The sequence below is a fragment of the Trichoderma virens genome (genome assembly GCF_000170995.1).
Source record: "Trichoderma virens Gv29-8 chromosome Unknown TRIVIscaffold_80, whole genome shotgun sequence".
NCBI classification, from domain to species: Eukaryota; Fungi; Ascomycota; class Sordariomycetes; order Hypocreales; family Hypocreaceae; genus Trichoderma; species Trichoderma virens.
In genome coordinates, this window is record NW_014013669.1 from 439,878 (window position 1) to 454,880 (window position 15,003).

Consider the following 15,003-nt stretch of genomic DNA (forward strand, 5'->3'; position numbering starts at 1 on the left):
CACGTCTTGCCATCCACAGGTTATCATCTGAAGACTGGCCAAATGATGCTGGATTTCTCCTTCCTCATGTTTCTCTCTCTTCCGCAGATGAGCAAGTGCGGCCGATCTCTCTCCCTCGCCTTGCTTCACCGTCTCTTCCCCCGTCTTTCGCCCCCTTCAACTGCGGCACGGCGTTTGCATGAGGCGTTTGGCAAGCGACGGAGCCTGAGTTGATTCGCTCTAGTCGTTTCTGCCTCAGGCACTACATTCTAGGCAGCGCTGTGGGGCCATGGCGCACGGACCAGGCCATCTTCTATAAAACAATCCTCCAGCAGCGCGGCTTTCTATTTTCTTTCTTCTTTTCCTCTTCATACTTACCTTGTTTCAGTACTCCGAGATCAAGAAGTCGGAGTACTAGTGTGGGAGGCCTGCATTGCACATCGCGGAGTCGTCCCGTGCTCAATTGTCCTTCGGGGCCATTGGAGGCGGAATTTTTGATTTTACCCATTTTGTGCTTTCATTGTGAGCGCAGGCTTGGACTGTGGCACGAAGAAGGCTGGTGGACCGGAGGAGGCGCAGGTTAGAGGAGCGTAGTGCGGGAGCGAAATGGGGACACGATGTCGCCCTGCGGAGGCTGGGATTCTACCATTCAGTGCGCCGTAGAATGGGCGTCAGTGATCAGCCATGAGGGGGAACACAGGCGTAGGATCATCGACATCATTATTCCCCATTTCCATCTCACGGGGACACGCAATGCAATCTTACTGGGAATTTCCAAAGGGGCAACGCCGCGTTCTACTCTGTAACTCGGCAATAGGCTGTGCGGCGTAGGCTGACGGTGCTGACGAAAGTGCTTTGGGGCCAAATTGTTGTATGACGGATTTGCTGGTTGGTGCTGCATTAGAGTACCCTAGGGGGAAAAAAAAGGAAAAAAGAAAAAAAGTCGCAAGCTCAACGCCCAGCGACATGTGGAAATTCAACAAAAAATCAAAACAAAACAAAAACAAAAACAAACACGACCAGTCGTATGCACGCTAGGTGCTGAAACCTACAGTAGTAGCTACCAGCCAAGGTTTTATCGACATCTTGCGCAGACAGCCTCATTGGCCAGCTTCAAACCCCCCCAGTTCGCACCCAAGGTTGAAGCGACGCGATTCGCGCGCCGCGCAGCGCTCAGGTCCGTTATTGTGCTCTGCTGATGTGACTGGCCAATCAGGGGGCTGTGACGGCAGGGCTATTGCTGGGATGACGAGCGCAAGGCTTGACTAGAGGCTGGCGTCTGACGAATGAGACGGCGGTGCTGTTTCGTGGTGCAGGCATGTTCCCCGCTTGGGGACAAGTTCGGGTTGGTTTTCTGACTGTGCCAAAGTTGGTGCAGCGAGTTTGAGAGAGGGCCTCCGTACTAGTACTCGTACGAGTACGAGCAGATGGTGTCTGTTGGGTTTCAGGGCGTGTTGTCGTAGTTACAAGTATTAGCGTTTGGTCCGCCAGTAGTTGGTAGGTGCCTACTCGTACTCCGTAGACAGGGGAGAGAATGCGCCCTGTTGGTGTGCCGTATTGAGGGAAAACATGGTGCGAGTATGGGAGTCGACGGCTTCATTGACGGCCTCCCCTTTGTGCCGTGGGAGCTGGATCGAACGTTCATACCTCCTCTGCTCCGTACCTACTCAGGTACCCATCAATAGCAGCTGTATGCAGGCCCTGCACGGAGTCGTAGGGACGGAGTACGGAGCGGGCTGTGTTTCCGTACTCCTTCCAGCGACGCTGGTACAGGTACTTTGCAGGTACTCGCGAGCTGCCCTGCACAAGCAAAGCATGGAGAGCAAAGCAGGCAAAGCAAATGCAAAGGCTGCTGCTGCTGCGTCGGATGAAGAAAAATGCAGCCCAATAGAGCAGCTGCCGGCATGGCCATCTTTTCGTCCAGTCACGTCCCATCCACTCAAATCTTATCCTGTCCCATTTTGCTAATTACTTCAATTTCCCGCCTCATATTGATTGGGTCAGACGTGTAGGCTCAAAGTGGTAAATTCGCACCAGCCTTGCTCACTGCAACCACACCATCCGCACAGTACGGAAGCCGTTGGCAGTGGCCTCTTCCGGCGGGCAAGCCTTGACCACCTGGGCAGTGACGCCACTGCTGTGCTTCTATTCTTGTCGGGGGCATGTGCCTGAATACCTACAGTAGCACTACAGTACAGCGGCTGGGCGCTAAACTCCCAGTTCCGCATCACAGGCTTTCGAATCCATCAGATTCACTTTTTCTGATCTTGGAAATCCGTCTTGCCAGGTCAACAACTCTCATTTGTTGCTCAGTTTATCAGAGAAACAGAACACAAAGAGAGAGAGAGAGAGAGAAAAACCTGTCCAGGTACAAGAAGTCGTCACACCTCTGCCCTCACATATCGTCTTCATCTCTTCCGACCCCTCACTCCATCATATCTTTCTTTCTACTCTACTGCCTTTTGCTCAATATGCGACTGGCTGCTGCCTCCGCCCATGGCTCCTCAGGCAACATGGCCGTCCTGAACAAGGTTGGCAGGCTTCTCTCGCCAAGCTGCGGCTGAATCCTGTTATCTATAAACCTCCAGCTCCACCGAGCGTCGATAGCATCGCCATCTCCTTCCGACACGACATGACATGACATGGCTTCACATGCCAGCCAGAGGGCGCTGCACAAATGGCGGCGAGTGAGTTGCTCCTCTTCTCTCGTCTCGGTGTCCAACGGTCGCAAGATTATTCATGCGGCCATGTACTCCGTATGGAGTGCAGGAACATCGCCCGGCCCCCCCTTGGACATCTCACATGCCGACTGACTCCATCCAAGCACCAACTCATACGCTCTCCTCTCATATTGCGCTGCACTGCCTGCCATCCAGAGGCTCTCGCATTACCCACCCGCTGCCTTTACCCACCCAAAACCTTACAGACGGCACTCGCATCTAGACGCGCATACAAGCCTGCGCACACTCTTTTCTCCTCTCTCTTCGCATGTGCGGCCCCTTCCCCTCTCTCTCGCATCCGTCTTCCGCTCCCCGTTCTCGACCTTGATTTCCCTCGCCGTCAGATTTTCTCCTGCTGGACTGCATCACCTCCTCCGCACCCTATCACTACCTCCCTATACTTCTTGGGTACCTCCGTACCCTGCCCAGCCGGCCTGAGTGCAATGGGCTGCAATCAAATGCCACCGCCAGACGTCGCCGCCTCAGGCAGCAACCGCGCTGCGAGCGGTCGTACTACTGCCTCCAGGCACTAGCACCGAATACCTGCCGACCGGCCACCACTACATGCGCACCCCCCGTCTCGCCGCGCTTTTTGGGGGCGCGCACTCACCACTGTGCCAGCCCGCGAGGTACTCGGCGCTCCGTGCAGGTATTCGGTACTCGTACGCCCACGGCCCCAGTGCATGGATGGGCCTTGGACGCACACTAAGACGTCGCTATCCCACCGCCCATTCGCCGTTGGGCTTAGCGCCTGTTGCCTCTGTCGCCTGGCGCTGAGATGAGTGCCGCCCTCTGCAAGCTGCGTTTTTGCAGCAAGATGAGCGCTCGCTCCATGCTAGTGCGACTGTACGGGCACTGCTGCTACAGTACGGTACAGGCACTACGAAGCACAGCACAGCACAGCACAGCGCAGCACAGTACTTTGCTGCTCCCGTAGTGCCGTGCTCGTACCCCCTCAGTCGCTCGCTCGCTCGCTCGCTGCCCTTCCCTTCTGGACTCTCCTCTCTGGGGCCCGGAATCCTCGACACCGGATTGGATGTGCCGCTACGGCTGGGCTGGGCTTGGACTTGGACTGGCGACGCTGCATGATTGGACACCCTGGCCGGTACGTACCTCGAGGGTGCCGCCGCACTCGTTCTCGCGCTGCAGCAAAGACACCCTCTCAGTTTCGTCGCTCCTCCCCATCCTCCTTCTCCTCCTCCATCCCCGTTGCCGGCCGTTGACGAATCTTTTGCCTCAGGAGCCCGATCAATCCAGACGCCCGCCGACCTCTGCTGCTGCCGCCTGGTCCTCGTCTCTGCTCTCTCCTCCTTTTGTTTCCCACGGCCGCTTTTTTTTGCCCCCTTCATCCCACTCTCTCGCAGACCAGCCTGCTCACCATCCTCGACCAACAATCCAGTCGCCTCCCGCCCGCTCGTGTTCGAATTTTCTACGACCGAGGCGAGAAACATTTGACGCCCTTCAGTGTCCAACCATCGCCCTCGACGCGTATGAAAACCCCTATAGCTGTGCTCGTGATTCTCGCCTCCTCTTCAACCCCGTCGCCCATTTTTTTTTCGCTCCTACTGACGGCTGACGACTAGGCCTCTGCCCTTGAGTCAATCCCCAAATCACGACGCTCAAAGTGCCCAGACGCCGCCTGCCGCCTGTCCAAGACTCGACCGCGCCATCGTTTCCGCTCCGGCGTATGACGCGGCTGGTCGCGATCCTCAGCCGCTCGACGCTCCAGCTCATCCATCCGGCGCGCGTCCTGACCGGCGCCGTCATGCCCTCAAGACCGCGACAGTAATCAATCCACGCATCCCTTGCGACATCGACTACCCAGCGTGGTCCTCCTTTGGACTATGACCGACAAGCCAGCTCCGCTGTCGACGCAAGCCGCAGTTTCCAACCAGGCCAACCACATCGCGCTCGTGGGCCCGACCGGCCCCGACGATGTCGCCCACAAGATCGAGGCGCCAGAGGAAGAGCCCTACACAATCAAGTGTATCTGCAATTTCTCTGACGACGACGGAAACACAATATACTGCGAGACATGCGACACATGGCAGCACATTGACTGCTTCTATCCCGAGAATCGGGAGGAGGCCATTCGAGAGGACTTCTCTCACTCGTGTGCCGACTGCAAGCCCCGACCACTGAACCGACAAAAGGCGATCGAGCGCACTCTACGGCTCAGGAATTCCATCCTGGAACCGGAGAGCATCGACAAAAAAGTCAAGCGACCCCCCTCCAAGAGCCACAAGAAGAAAACCAGGCCCAGCGAAGTTGTTCTTAACGGTACTCATGGGCCTTCAGAAGGCGGCAAGCACGGCCACAATGGCGACCACCACCCACCTCCAGCCAAGAAATCAAAAACCTCCCACCGACCCTCCCTGTCCGTGAGCTCCCAGCCTTCCAAGCGAAGCCCTTCGTATGGGAACAATCGGGCGAATCCTACGCACCCCCCGAGTCCCGCCACGACTCCTCCCGACCTCCCCGACGATTTTCAAATCCACCACTACTCCGAGAGCTTCTGCTCCCTATACAGCGATGTGCCCGACACTCGCACCAATGCATTTGCCAATCTTGCCATTCCCACCGCTCTGGTACGATGGCTAGAGTCGTCTTCTGCCTTGGAAAAGGAAGTCGGCCGGAGACACTCAGAGGTCTTCCAAGACGCACTGCCTGCACTTGAGAGAAAGCGACCGAAGCTTGAGATCAAGGACGCTACGCAGGCACTTGACAATGGCACCACCCTGCGCTGGCGCTCTCTCAAGTCAACGTCTTCCATCGAAAAGGACGTGCCACTCATCGAGTTGAATGGCGAGATTGGCTTCCAGAAAGATTACTGCGCAGATGGTGACAACCTGTGGGCTGATCTCTCGTCGCCACTCCCCTTTGTCTTTTTCCATCCCATTCTACCGCTTTACATCGACACACGCAAAGAGGGCTCCCTAGCCCGCTACGTCCGGAGAAGCTGCAAGCCCAACGCTCAGCTAGACACGTTTCTCACCAACAAATCGGACTACCACTTCTGGCTCGTCAGCGACCGGTACATCCCGCCCAGCGAGCAGATTACTCTGCCGTGGGACTTTCGTTTGGAAAAGAGCGTCTGTCAGCGCTGGCTACATCTGCTTGGCCTCAGCGATGATGATGGCGCGGGACAGGATGAGTTTGAACTCGACGAGACAGAGTACACGGCCATTTCCAACTGGATTGACCGGATTTTGTCAGAGTATGGTGGTTGTGCATGTGATCAAGATAATAACTGCGCCTTCGCACGATTCCATCGACACTATCTCTACGGCAAGAGTCAGTCCCGCGGCAACAAGAAGAGATCACGCAAGACAAAAGCCCAAACCATCTCACCAAGCAGCACCGGCCATGCGACAAATAGTCGTGCTGCCAGCGAAGGTCATATCGACGAGCATGCCGAGCGTGAGGGCCGAGATGATTCGGTCCCAGCGCGGAGCAAGCCCTCCAGCAGGGATCGAACCCCGCTGCGACAAGGCTCCTTTGATCAACTAGGAATATTAACTGAGCCTACAGATCGTGACAAGCGCAAAGTGGCCATGGTGGAAGACTCTTTCCGCCGTATGGAGCAAGAGCAGCAGCAGCCACCGAGGAAGAAGAAGAGAGTATCGGACGGCACAACGGCGTCAACGTCTTCCAAGTCAAAATCTAGAACCGGCTCCACCCCTCACATCGGCAGCTATGCTGATGCCAGCACTACCTCCCGAAGCAAATCCGGCTCGCCCGCTAGCTCTAGGTCACCGAATCTTGGAAACCCCTCCAAATCTACGACAGCCCGCCAGGGCTCGGCAGATATACCAGCTAGGCAATCCTCCGCGTCGCCGCGGCCCATCTACTGCGACATGGGCATTCAGACAGACCCCGTAGACGACGAGTGGTTCAGCCAGCCGCAAGATCTCCCCTGTCGCAAGAAGAGAATCATCTCGCTTTCTCAGCGACTCCTCAACAACCGGCACAAGGCTCGCGCTGAGGAGGACCGCAAGCGTCTGTCTATTTCGCCGCGGCCTTCAACGGCTGATGCCATGGACGTTGATGACGCAGAAGTCGATCAAAAACCGGACCCATCGAAATCTGAGATAGAATTGCAGCCGCCTCCGTCTCCTCCTCCAACAGAAGACGTAGTAGATACGCAAGTGCCCGATGTGCTCCCTCCTCCTCCTCCTGAAGAAGCACCCGCTCCTCTAAGTGAGGCGGAGGTTACCCCAGAGAAGCCAAAGGCACCAGAGCTGCGAGTTCAGTTGCCTACCTTGCCCGCACTCGATGCCTCAACGGCCACTGCTCCAAGTGCGACCACGCCTCTATCCGCAAGCAGCTCTGCTATTCAATCAGCAATCATCTCCAGTATCAACACAACCGTCAACGGAGTTATCGCAGCTCCGAGTCCGATCAAGAAGAAATTGAGCCTTAGCGATTACACCAAGAGCAGGATGAACAAGGCAGCGGTGAAACCCTCATTGGGTTTGATTTCTACAAAGTCTACTCCTTTGGAAGCAGATGAGATCAAGCTGGAGAATGCAGAGTCAGCAACCATGGAGAAAGTCGAAGGCGCGGTGGTTACCCCTACAACAGCAACAGCCGCCGCTACAAATGGCCACCCATGAATCGTGTAGGATAGGATGCCGTTTGAGTTCATTTTGTGTTGTCCATTGCAGGTATTGGCGATTGAGCGTGTAACGCGTTCAATGGAAGAGAAATCAACTGGACGTGTCTCAAAAAATGGAGGTTGGAGTTATTGCAATTTCTTATACAAGGCTAATGGGCAGCTCGGATGTTGCCCATGATTATTTTCTTTTACTTTACTCTTCTTTTCTGTTTACTGGGCGTTTAGGGGAAAGGGAAGACGACTTAGGGACATGGAAGAATTGGCGCCAATGGAGATGCCGAGCCGCAAGGTCGATGCAGGGAGTTGAGCCTACACGACAAGGCTACCTGCTATCTTGGATCCTTGACCTGGTCCAAAGGTTTGGGGCCAGTCAGAGGCATCTCAAGGTAACCAAGCACTCCGGATATACAAAAAAGGGAGTCTGCTGGACACTAGGGCCGGGGAAATTATGTTTTGTTTCTTTTCTCAAGAGGAGGGGCGTAACTTCAGGACAAGGTTGCTTTTTCCACCAACACTTCAAAAACCAGGTTTTTCGGGAGCGGGGGCGGGAGAGGGTCCTGTGTACTTTTATCTATTTTTTTTTTATTTATGATTTTTAACTGGATGGGGTGGGCGGAAGGGATGGATGGGTTGATAGAGCGGGAACTCTTATATTTCTTTCCGATTCCCTGCTCGGCGGCCGGATAGGATGATGGATGAGCCACTGGGTTATCTGTGGCTTTTGGGTTGAGACGACGACATGTGAAATAATGGATGCAGACAAATCTGTTTGATCTTCTTTTTTTTTTTTTTTTTTTTTTCTTGAACAGACGATTGTTCGAGTTGGGACCAAAGTTCTGTTATGAATCAGTTCAAAGTCAGGTAGCCAGATAGAACTATGAGCAAGAAAATTGGACTCTCAGTCTTTTTAAATGCTATTGGAGACAATTGCAGAGTGTGATTGAAGTCTTGAGGGTGTCTCATTGCTTGCTCTCTAGGAATTAAAATATGTACATGTATAGATGGAAATTGAGAAATTCTAGTATAGTGGGTGGTTTAATGCTGTCCTGTGCTGCCCCAGTTGTCTTCCTTAAAGATGAGCAGCGCCAGCTTATGCCTGACGAAGAGACCAAAGAGGCCGACACCCAGCTGCAGCAAGGTCACCTCCCAGGCGAGGCGGTTTTCCTTCAGGGGGCCTCGCCAGACGAGCCACAGGTTGAGAAGCGTCAGGTTGCTCGTCTCGACGAAGAGGCCAGCCTCGTCGGTGGTGACGCGGAGGAGGCGCAGGCGGTGCAACAGGTGCAGAGCCTTGCCGACGAGAGGGTGCGGCTGTCGATCGGGGGACCAGGGGGTGACGGAGGGCTCGAGAAGGCCGGAGCGGGCGTTGAACTTGGGGAGGCGGTGGCGCGGGCAGGGGATGAGGCCGAAGATCTGAGGGCACGAGTAGAGGAAGTTGAAGAGCTGGGGGACGAGCAGGAGGCCGAGCGTCTTGGAGAAGTGGCCGAGGATGCCGACGACGGCGAAGACCATGCCGGAGAAGTAGCAGTAGGTGTCGCCGACGAAGACCTTTGCCGGGTACCAGTTGTGGGCGAGCAGGGCGACGGAGACGCCGATCCAGGGGAGGAGGAAGTAGAGCGAGAAGAGGTGGGAGTCTGTCGCGGGATGAGGATACGGGGTGAAGAGGTAGAGGCAATCGTTGAAGGCGATGAGCAGGGAGACGACGATGCACTGGGAGACTTCGATGCCGTTGATGCCCGCGAGCATGTTGATGCTCTGGGGGCAGAACATGGCGACGCAGGCCATGTAGACGTAGTAGAGGAAACCGAGGTCGAAGAGGTCGCCGAGGAAGGGCTGCAGCGGGACGGGGATGACGATGGAGGTGACGTCGAAGTCGACGAAGTAGACGACGAGGAGGGGGATGGAGGCGAGGCCTGGGATCCACCACTTGTGACGCCAGCGGATGTCGAAGAGGTCGTCGCCGATGCCGAGGAGGGCGATGGTTTGGAGGGAGATGATGGCGCCTAGGTAGGAGGCGAGCTATGATAGTGATGATGATGATGAGTATGTGTAGCTCATATATGAGTTAGAGAATGGCATCTCACCTTGTTATGAGGGAATCGGTGCAGGAACCGTCCCTCATTCGCATGATGTATCTCCACCACGACATCTCGATTCCCGCCTCCGCTCGTCGCCGCCACAATGTCCTTGTAAAAAGGAAACGGAATGAAGATAATAACCGTAATGAGATAGACGGCAGCGCACACCGCGCCCATGCACTCAGGCAGCTCCGCGCCGTTCACCTTGCTCAGGTCGCGGCCCCGGAACCCGGCCTTGATAAACGTCGGCCCGAGCCAGCGGATCATGGCGTAGCATAGCGAAAAGGCGATGAGCGACAGCGCGAGCGACGCGATGAGGGGCTCGCCGTCGCCGTGGAAGGTGTTGGCGAGGATGGCGAGCGAGGCGCCGGACAGGGAGGCGAGGCTGAGCGTTTCGGTGCGGGAGAGGCTTGTTGCCGCAGAGGCGTGCGGGGAGCCGGAGGGAGCCATGGTTTGGAGGCTGTTTGGAAGGATTTTGGATGTGTGTGTGAAGGAGGTTTAGAGGGCGATGAATTGGACCGGTTGCATTGTTTGATTGGGTGAGGACTGGTGTTGGTGGTTGGCGGTTGGTGTTGTAGAGGCGCAAGTTTGGAGGGTTGTGTATGTAGCTCGAGAGCTCGACAGCCCCGTCGCAAAGGACAAAAAAGGGATTGAAGAAAGAAAAAGAATCTTCAATTCATTGAAACGCGCAATAAAAGACTTTGAAATTCCATCAAACAAGCACCGTCGCGATCCCAATGCCGGAGAAAAGGGGCGAGCCGGTAGAAACACAACAATGCGAAGCTTCGTCTGATTTGCTCCGTTTCTGCCACGTCGATCAACTTCGAGGTTTTTGAAACCAGCAGTCGGAAAAGCGAAAGTGGCGTTTCGTCATCAATTCCAAGGGAGGGGGGTGTGCACGTGCAAGTCTGTCAGTTCGAAGGGCGTGTGCAGAGTGGTGTGGAGCTTGTGGAAAGAGGATGCAGGAGGTGGTGAAGGGGGTTTTGAGCAACGGCTGGGGGTGTTAATAGAGGCGTAATATGGCAATAAGATGTATTGGGTTCCATCACAACGAAACAGATAGCTGGTGCTACTCTATACTGTACAAAATATCTGGTAATAATTGATGAAAGATTGTTCGTAGCTTGAAAACAAACATTATCAAATCTCATGACAGCCATTATCCTATCAAGCCTCGTCATACATCGTTCCAGAATACCATTACCAAGACGTTTCTCGTCTTTACCTACTAAATTAATTCCCAAACACCAGGGCTAGCTACAGTGCAATAATTCGTATATCGGAGGGTATCAATAACCCGTCTTCCCGGTTCCACGTGCCATGTTCTTTTCAAAATCCAAATCCCCTCTCTTACTACGCTCATCCTGCCTCGTCCTCAAACCAAGTCCCATTTGGCAACATACGCCCACGCCATCGCAACCCGCCCCTTCTTAGCAAGATACTGTTGAGCCGTCACGCCTCGTGCGTCTCGTCCCTCCATCGAAGTCAGTTGCAGTACCATGACCGACTGCCCTGGCGCTCCCAGGTCTCGGGCGTGGACATCAGCCCAGTACCAGTAGCCATCCGTCTCAATCGGAATAAAGTCATCGTTGCGGCCGTCGAGGCCGTGAATCTGCAACAGAAATAGGGAAGGCTTCCCAAGGCCATGCTTTTCTGACTTCCAGTGCTCACATAGATGTGCAAACTGGAATCGGACAACTTGGCCGCTGTGCACAGATATTTGCTTTGACGCAGGCTCGATAGTGTCTTCAGCAATGCCCTCTTGGCCACAATTACCAAAGACCTCCACCGGTTCACCCTGAGAGCGCCCGATGTAGTACTCATCCCAGGTAATTGTGCGGCCGTCATTACGTAACTGTTGCCTGCCGTCAGACGGGAAATGGGTACGACCAAACCGTTCGCTGCTGTTTGTAAACTGGACGGGGCTAAACTCTTTCTTGAACAAGTTGTTGGCTCCGCAAATGTGGCCAGCTCCCCAACAGGCGTCGAGAAGCCTCCAGACACCACCGTCAACCCTGACTGCGTTCCATGCATGGCCAGTTGGGTCAGGAGGCGGTGGTCGTTGTCCTTGTTTCAAAGGAGTATAGCCATACCCTTTTCCATGACCACCAACGACAACACATTCCAAACCAGCCTTGTTTGCAATGGCCTTGTACGTGTCCGCATAGCCTTGGCATACAGCTGCACCGTACCGTATCGTGTCTTCAGGCGTCATGCCTCTGATGTTACCGCTAAAAAAAGCCTTGGTATCATACATGATGTTGTGGTGGAACCACGTGAAGATGGCCCTTGCCTTGTCGTTGTATGACGGAAAGGGGTCGCAGAGCACGCGGGCAAGATATCCCACGACATCATGCTGGGGGAGCTGTTCTCTGGGATATTGGGCAGCCACGCCATCAGGGCCGCTCCAATCTCGGCATACCCAGCAATCATTAGACACTGCTGGAACCGGCGGCGTTCGGGAAGAAGCGGCATGGATCTGGGCCACTGATGGGCGAGAGGCCATTGGGATCGGAGGGGGCCCGTCATCGGCCGCGGCATCAATCTTGGGCCTTGCAGGCATTTTGGGAGGCTCTGTTCGACTGCCGAATCCCCGGATCTGAACAGTGACGGGTGTAGGCTTCGGCGTAGGCTTTGGTGTAGGCTTTGTTATAGCCTCGGTGCTTGTCGAAGGCTGGGGCTTGGCTGGCCTTGATGGCAGTCTGGGAGGAAGGCTGGGTCTGGGTGGCTCGATGGCCGGTTGGCTTGCCGTCTGTCTGGCCGTCATCCTTACGGTGGTTTCTCTAGCAGCCGCCTCTCTTGCGGCAGCTTGCTCCTTTGCCTTTGCCTCTAGTTCCCGCTTTGTAGGTGGGAGAGGGGGCAAGCTGGACATGTCACAGACCGGTGGCAGCTTGTGCACGACAGTCCCGTTGGACCCATTGCTCGTGGTAGAAGAGTTCGTTTTGGTCAAAGACAGAGACGACATGGTAGACAGCATCGATGCCTCTGATGAAGCAGAGTTGCGCCGTCCCGAGGGCTTGGGAACAGTAATCGTTGATGGCCGTCGTGGGGGTAGCGCAGGCGACGCTTGGAAGGATCCAGTCCTCGAGGGCAATGGCGGAGGGACAGAAGCCTCTGGTGAGCCCGCATTCTGTGTGTTGCGACGAGGCAAAGGTGGCGGTGCATCAGCATTCGCTCTGACGGGTCTCGGAGGCTGCTGAGGCGCTTGTTCATGAGCCGAGCCGTTGACTGTCACGACGGGGGCAGTCTGGCTTCGGGATTCGGCAGAAGGACGCCCAGGAGGTGGAGGAGGAGGAGGCTTCTTGCGAGCGGCCTCAGGAGTGCCGACGCTGCTAAAGTTCTTCTGCTTGTTCAACGCAGCTATCCTCTCCGCCAGCGTATTGAACTGCGGTTCCTCGGTGTCTGCCATGGCGTCGATATCTTGACGATGGTGTCTTTTGTGTATGTTTTCTATCTCCCTCTTTCTCTTTCCTTTTTGCTTCCGTATTGCTCAAGTCGACAACAAGGAAGAGAGTCTGTTGGTTGGCAAGATGTGGTTGGGTGAGGTGGCGGGAATCGAGCTCGATTGGAGCAAGTAAAGAGAACGAATGGACGTCTCAGTCTGGAGCCTCGAAAGTGCAATGCAAACAAACTTAAAAAAAAAAAAAAAAGGAAAAAAAGATGACGAAAATAAATTAAGAAGAAGAATAATAATTTCTTCCGTTATCTTTTCCAACTACCCACGCATCATCAAAGAGCGACAATGAAAAGAGCGGTGGATGAAGCAGAGGGTGAATGAAGATTGTTGGAGAAAATCGAAAGACAGAGACGGCTATTTTTAAGGGCCAAGAACAACAGCACTTGCATTAGCTGGTTTGAAAAATAGACGGATCCAGCACAGGTGTTTGCATGCTTTGCACAGCCCACTTGGTTCACGGGGGTTCTGCCGTGTCACTGATACATGTCGTCACCACCAACAGCTGCCCCCGTGCGAGGTCACTGGTACGTCCGTGTGGTTTGACAGCCGTGCACGGAGCCCCGTGTTGCAGGGACAATCGTTTAGGCAGATGCGGGCATTTTCTCAATGTCGACCGGGGAATGAGAGGGAAATAGTCTGCCGTAAAGAGCTTGCAGAAGGAAGACGAGCTTCAACGCGTGTTTTGGTTGGCAAAGGCGTCTAAAGGATGGGGGCGGCTAAAGCAGGACATGTGGCGCGAGAATCGCCAGGCCCGCTCGGCAATTGCCTAACCGGGCTGCCTTGCATTTGGTTGCTGCCAGGGGGGGTTGGATTGTGTATTGGTTGAGTTGAGTTGATGGGAGTTGTAAGTGGTTAATAAGATATCACGAGGTTGTATTGGGATAGAGAGTTGAGTGGTGTTGATGTATTTGGAGCTGGGAAGAGCGTCAATTGATTTCATCGAGTGTTAATCATGGAGTGCTGTTGTTTCAGGTTCCTAGCTAAGTACTATATTATCCATATCACTACTACGACAAGGATGGACCAGTGACTTGCTAAGTTGTGTTGTTGGGCGGACACAAAATACAGTGTGTGGAATCCTCTCAGACCAGGTTCAATTGCTGCCGTTGTTACTGTATTGATGTGCAGAGTGCATTAGTCGACACGCAGGTTATGACTCATCGAAATAAAGGCTCGCTGTTATTAATAGCCGTGGAAAATAGCAGCAAGGCAGCAGACATCAATCTTATATATAATGTACCGGCGACACTTGTTTTGCTTTATCGTTAAGCAAGCTGGGAAAAGCCCCGGTGTTCATGTCGTGTCGTGTCTACAAAACTGTACTTACAAGTTGCCAACGGTTCCTCGGCTCAACATGTCCCTCTGGCCGCCTACTACTCGTACTAATACATACTACCCTGGGCGGCTGGCGCCGTTTCCGTCAGCGCGGCTTCAATGACCTCCTTGTGACCTGAGTTGTGACCAATAGACGGCTGTGGCCCTCTTCGAGAGCGCGATGAATTGCTTGCAGTGGCAAATACCATGGGAGCTGGATGAGCTACAACGCAGGTACATGCATTTGCTCGGCAGCGCTCCCCTCAAGCCCTCAAGTGCTGACATGGAGACAGGGGTTGAAGATGGGGAAGACAGATGCCGTGAATCTTGCTCAGCTCGTCTCGTCTTCTTCCGCAACTCGTCCCGACAGAGCACGCCATCAATGGAACGAAGCCGACCACAGCAGATTGCCCAGATCAGCCATCGGGTTAGCAGCTCCAAACCTGCCGCAGCCCCGCCCGCCGCTGCCCCTCACTCCATGTCCAGTCCCTTCAGCCGTATCGTCTGGTCGTCTTACTCCATCTCCCATCCACTATCCCAAAACCCCCCCAGCCAAGCCCCCCAGCCCGGCCCTAGCCAAAAGCCAGCACACCCCCATAATTACAGGGCCAAACTCTCCAAAACTTAGCGCCAACCGCCCAAACAAGTCGCCTGGCCTCGCATCCACCCCGCTGACCGGCCCCTCTACCCGCCTGGCCCATCTTCTGATTCTTCATCAGTTCCCTCCCCACTTGAGGCCGACTCCAGACCAAGCGTCGAGAGATCCCAGACAAAACAAGTTGGAACAAAGGCCGAGAGTCCACCACAAGCGCCACAGATTTGCCCTTGTTCAACCAACGC

General features: G+C 54.7%; 3 protein-coding genes across 3 annotated transcripts; 1 reads left to right on the top strand and 2 right to left on the bottom strand.

Annotated features, from left to right (window-relative positions):
- Nucleotides 1-4,543: 4,543 nt before the first annotated feature.
- TRIVIDRAFT_48337 (uncharacterized protein) lies at nucleotides 4,544-7,315 on the top strand (the record flags this gene model as incomplete). The annotated part of the gene is made up of 1 exon (XM_014099090.1): nucleotides 4,544-7,315. One exon carries the CDS (start codon nucleotides 4,544-4,546, stop codon nucleotides 7,313-7,315), a length of 2,772 nt encoding a protein of 923 aa, XP_013954565.1.
- Nucleotides 7,316-8,352: 1,037 nt separating this feature from the next.
- Nucleotides 8,353-9,842, bottom strand: TRIVIDRAFT_48362 (UDP-N-acetylglucosamine:dolichyl phosphate N-acetylglucosamine-1-phosphate transferase; the record flags this gene model as incomplete). The annotated part of the gene is made up of 2 exons (XM_014099091.1): nucleotides 8,353-9,333; nucleotides 9,399-9,842. The coding sequence occupies 2 exons, from the start codon at nucleotides 9,840-9,842 to the stop codon at nucleotides 8,353-8,355; spliced, it is 1,425 nt and encodes a 474-aa protein (XP_013954566.1).
- Nucleotides 9,843-10,475: 633 nt separating this feature from the next.
- Nucleotides 10,476-12,801, bottom strand: TRIVIDRAFT_171474 (uncharacterized protein; the record flags this gene model as incomplete). Its single annotated transcript, XM_014099092.1, has 1 exon — nucleotides 10,476-12,801. One exon carries the CDS (start codon nucleotides 12,799-12,801, stop codon nucleotides 10,768-10,770), a length of 2,034 nt encoding a protein of 677 aa, XP_013954567.1.
- Nucleotides 12,802-15,003: the final 2,202 nt, after the last annotated feature.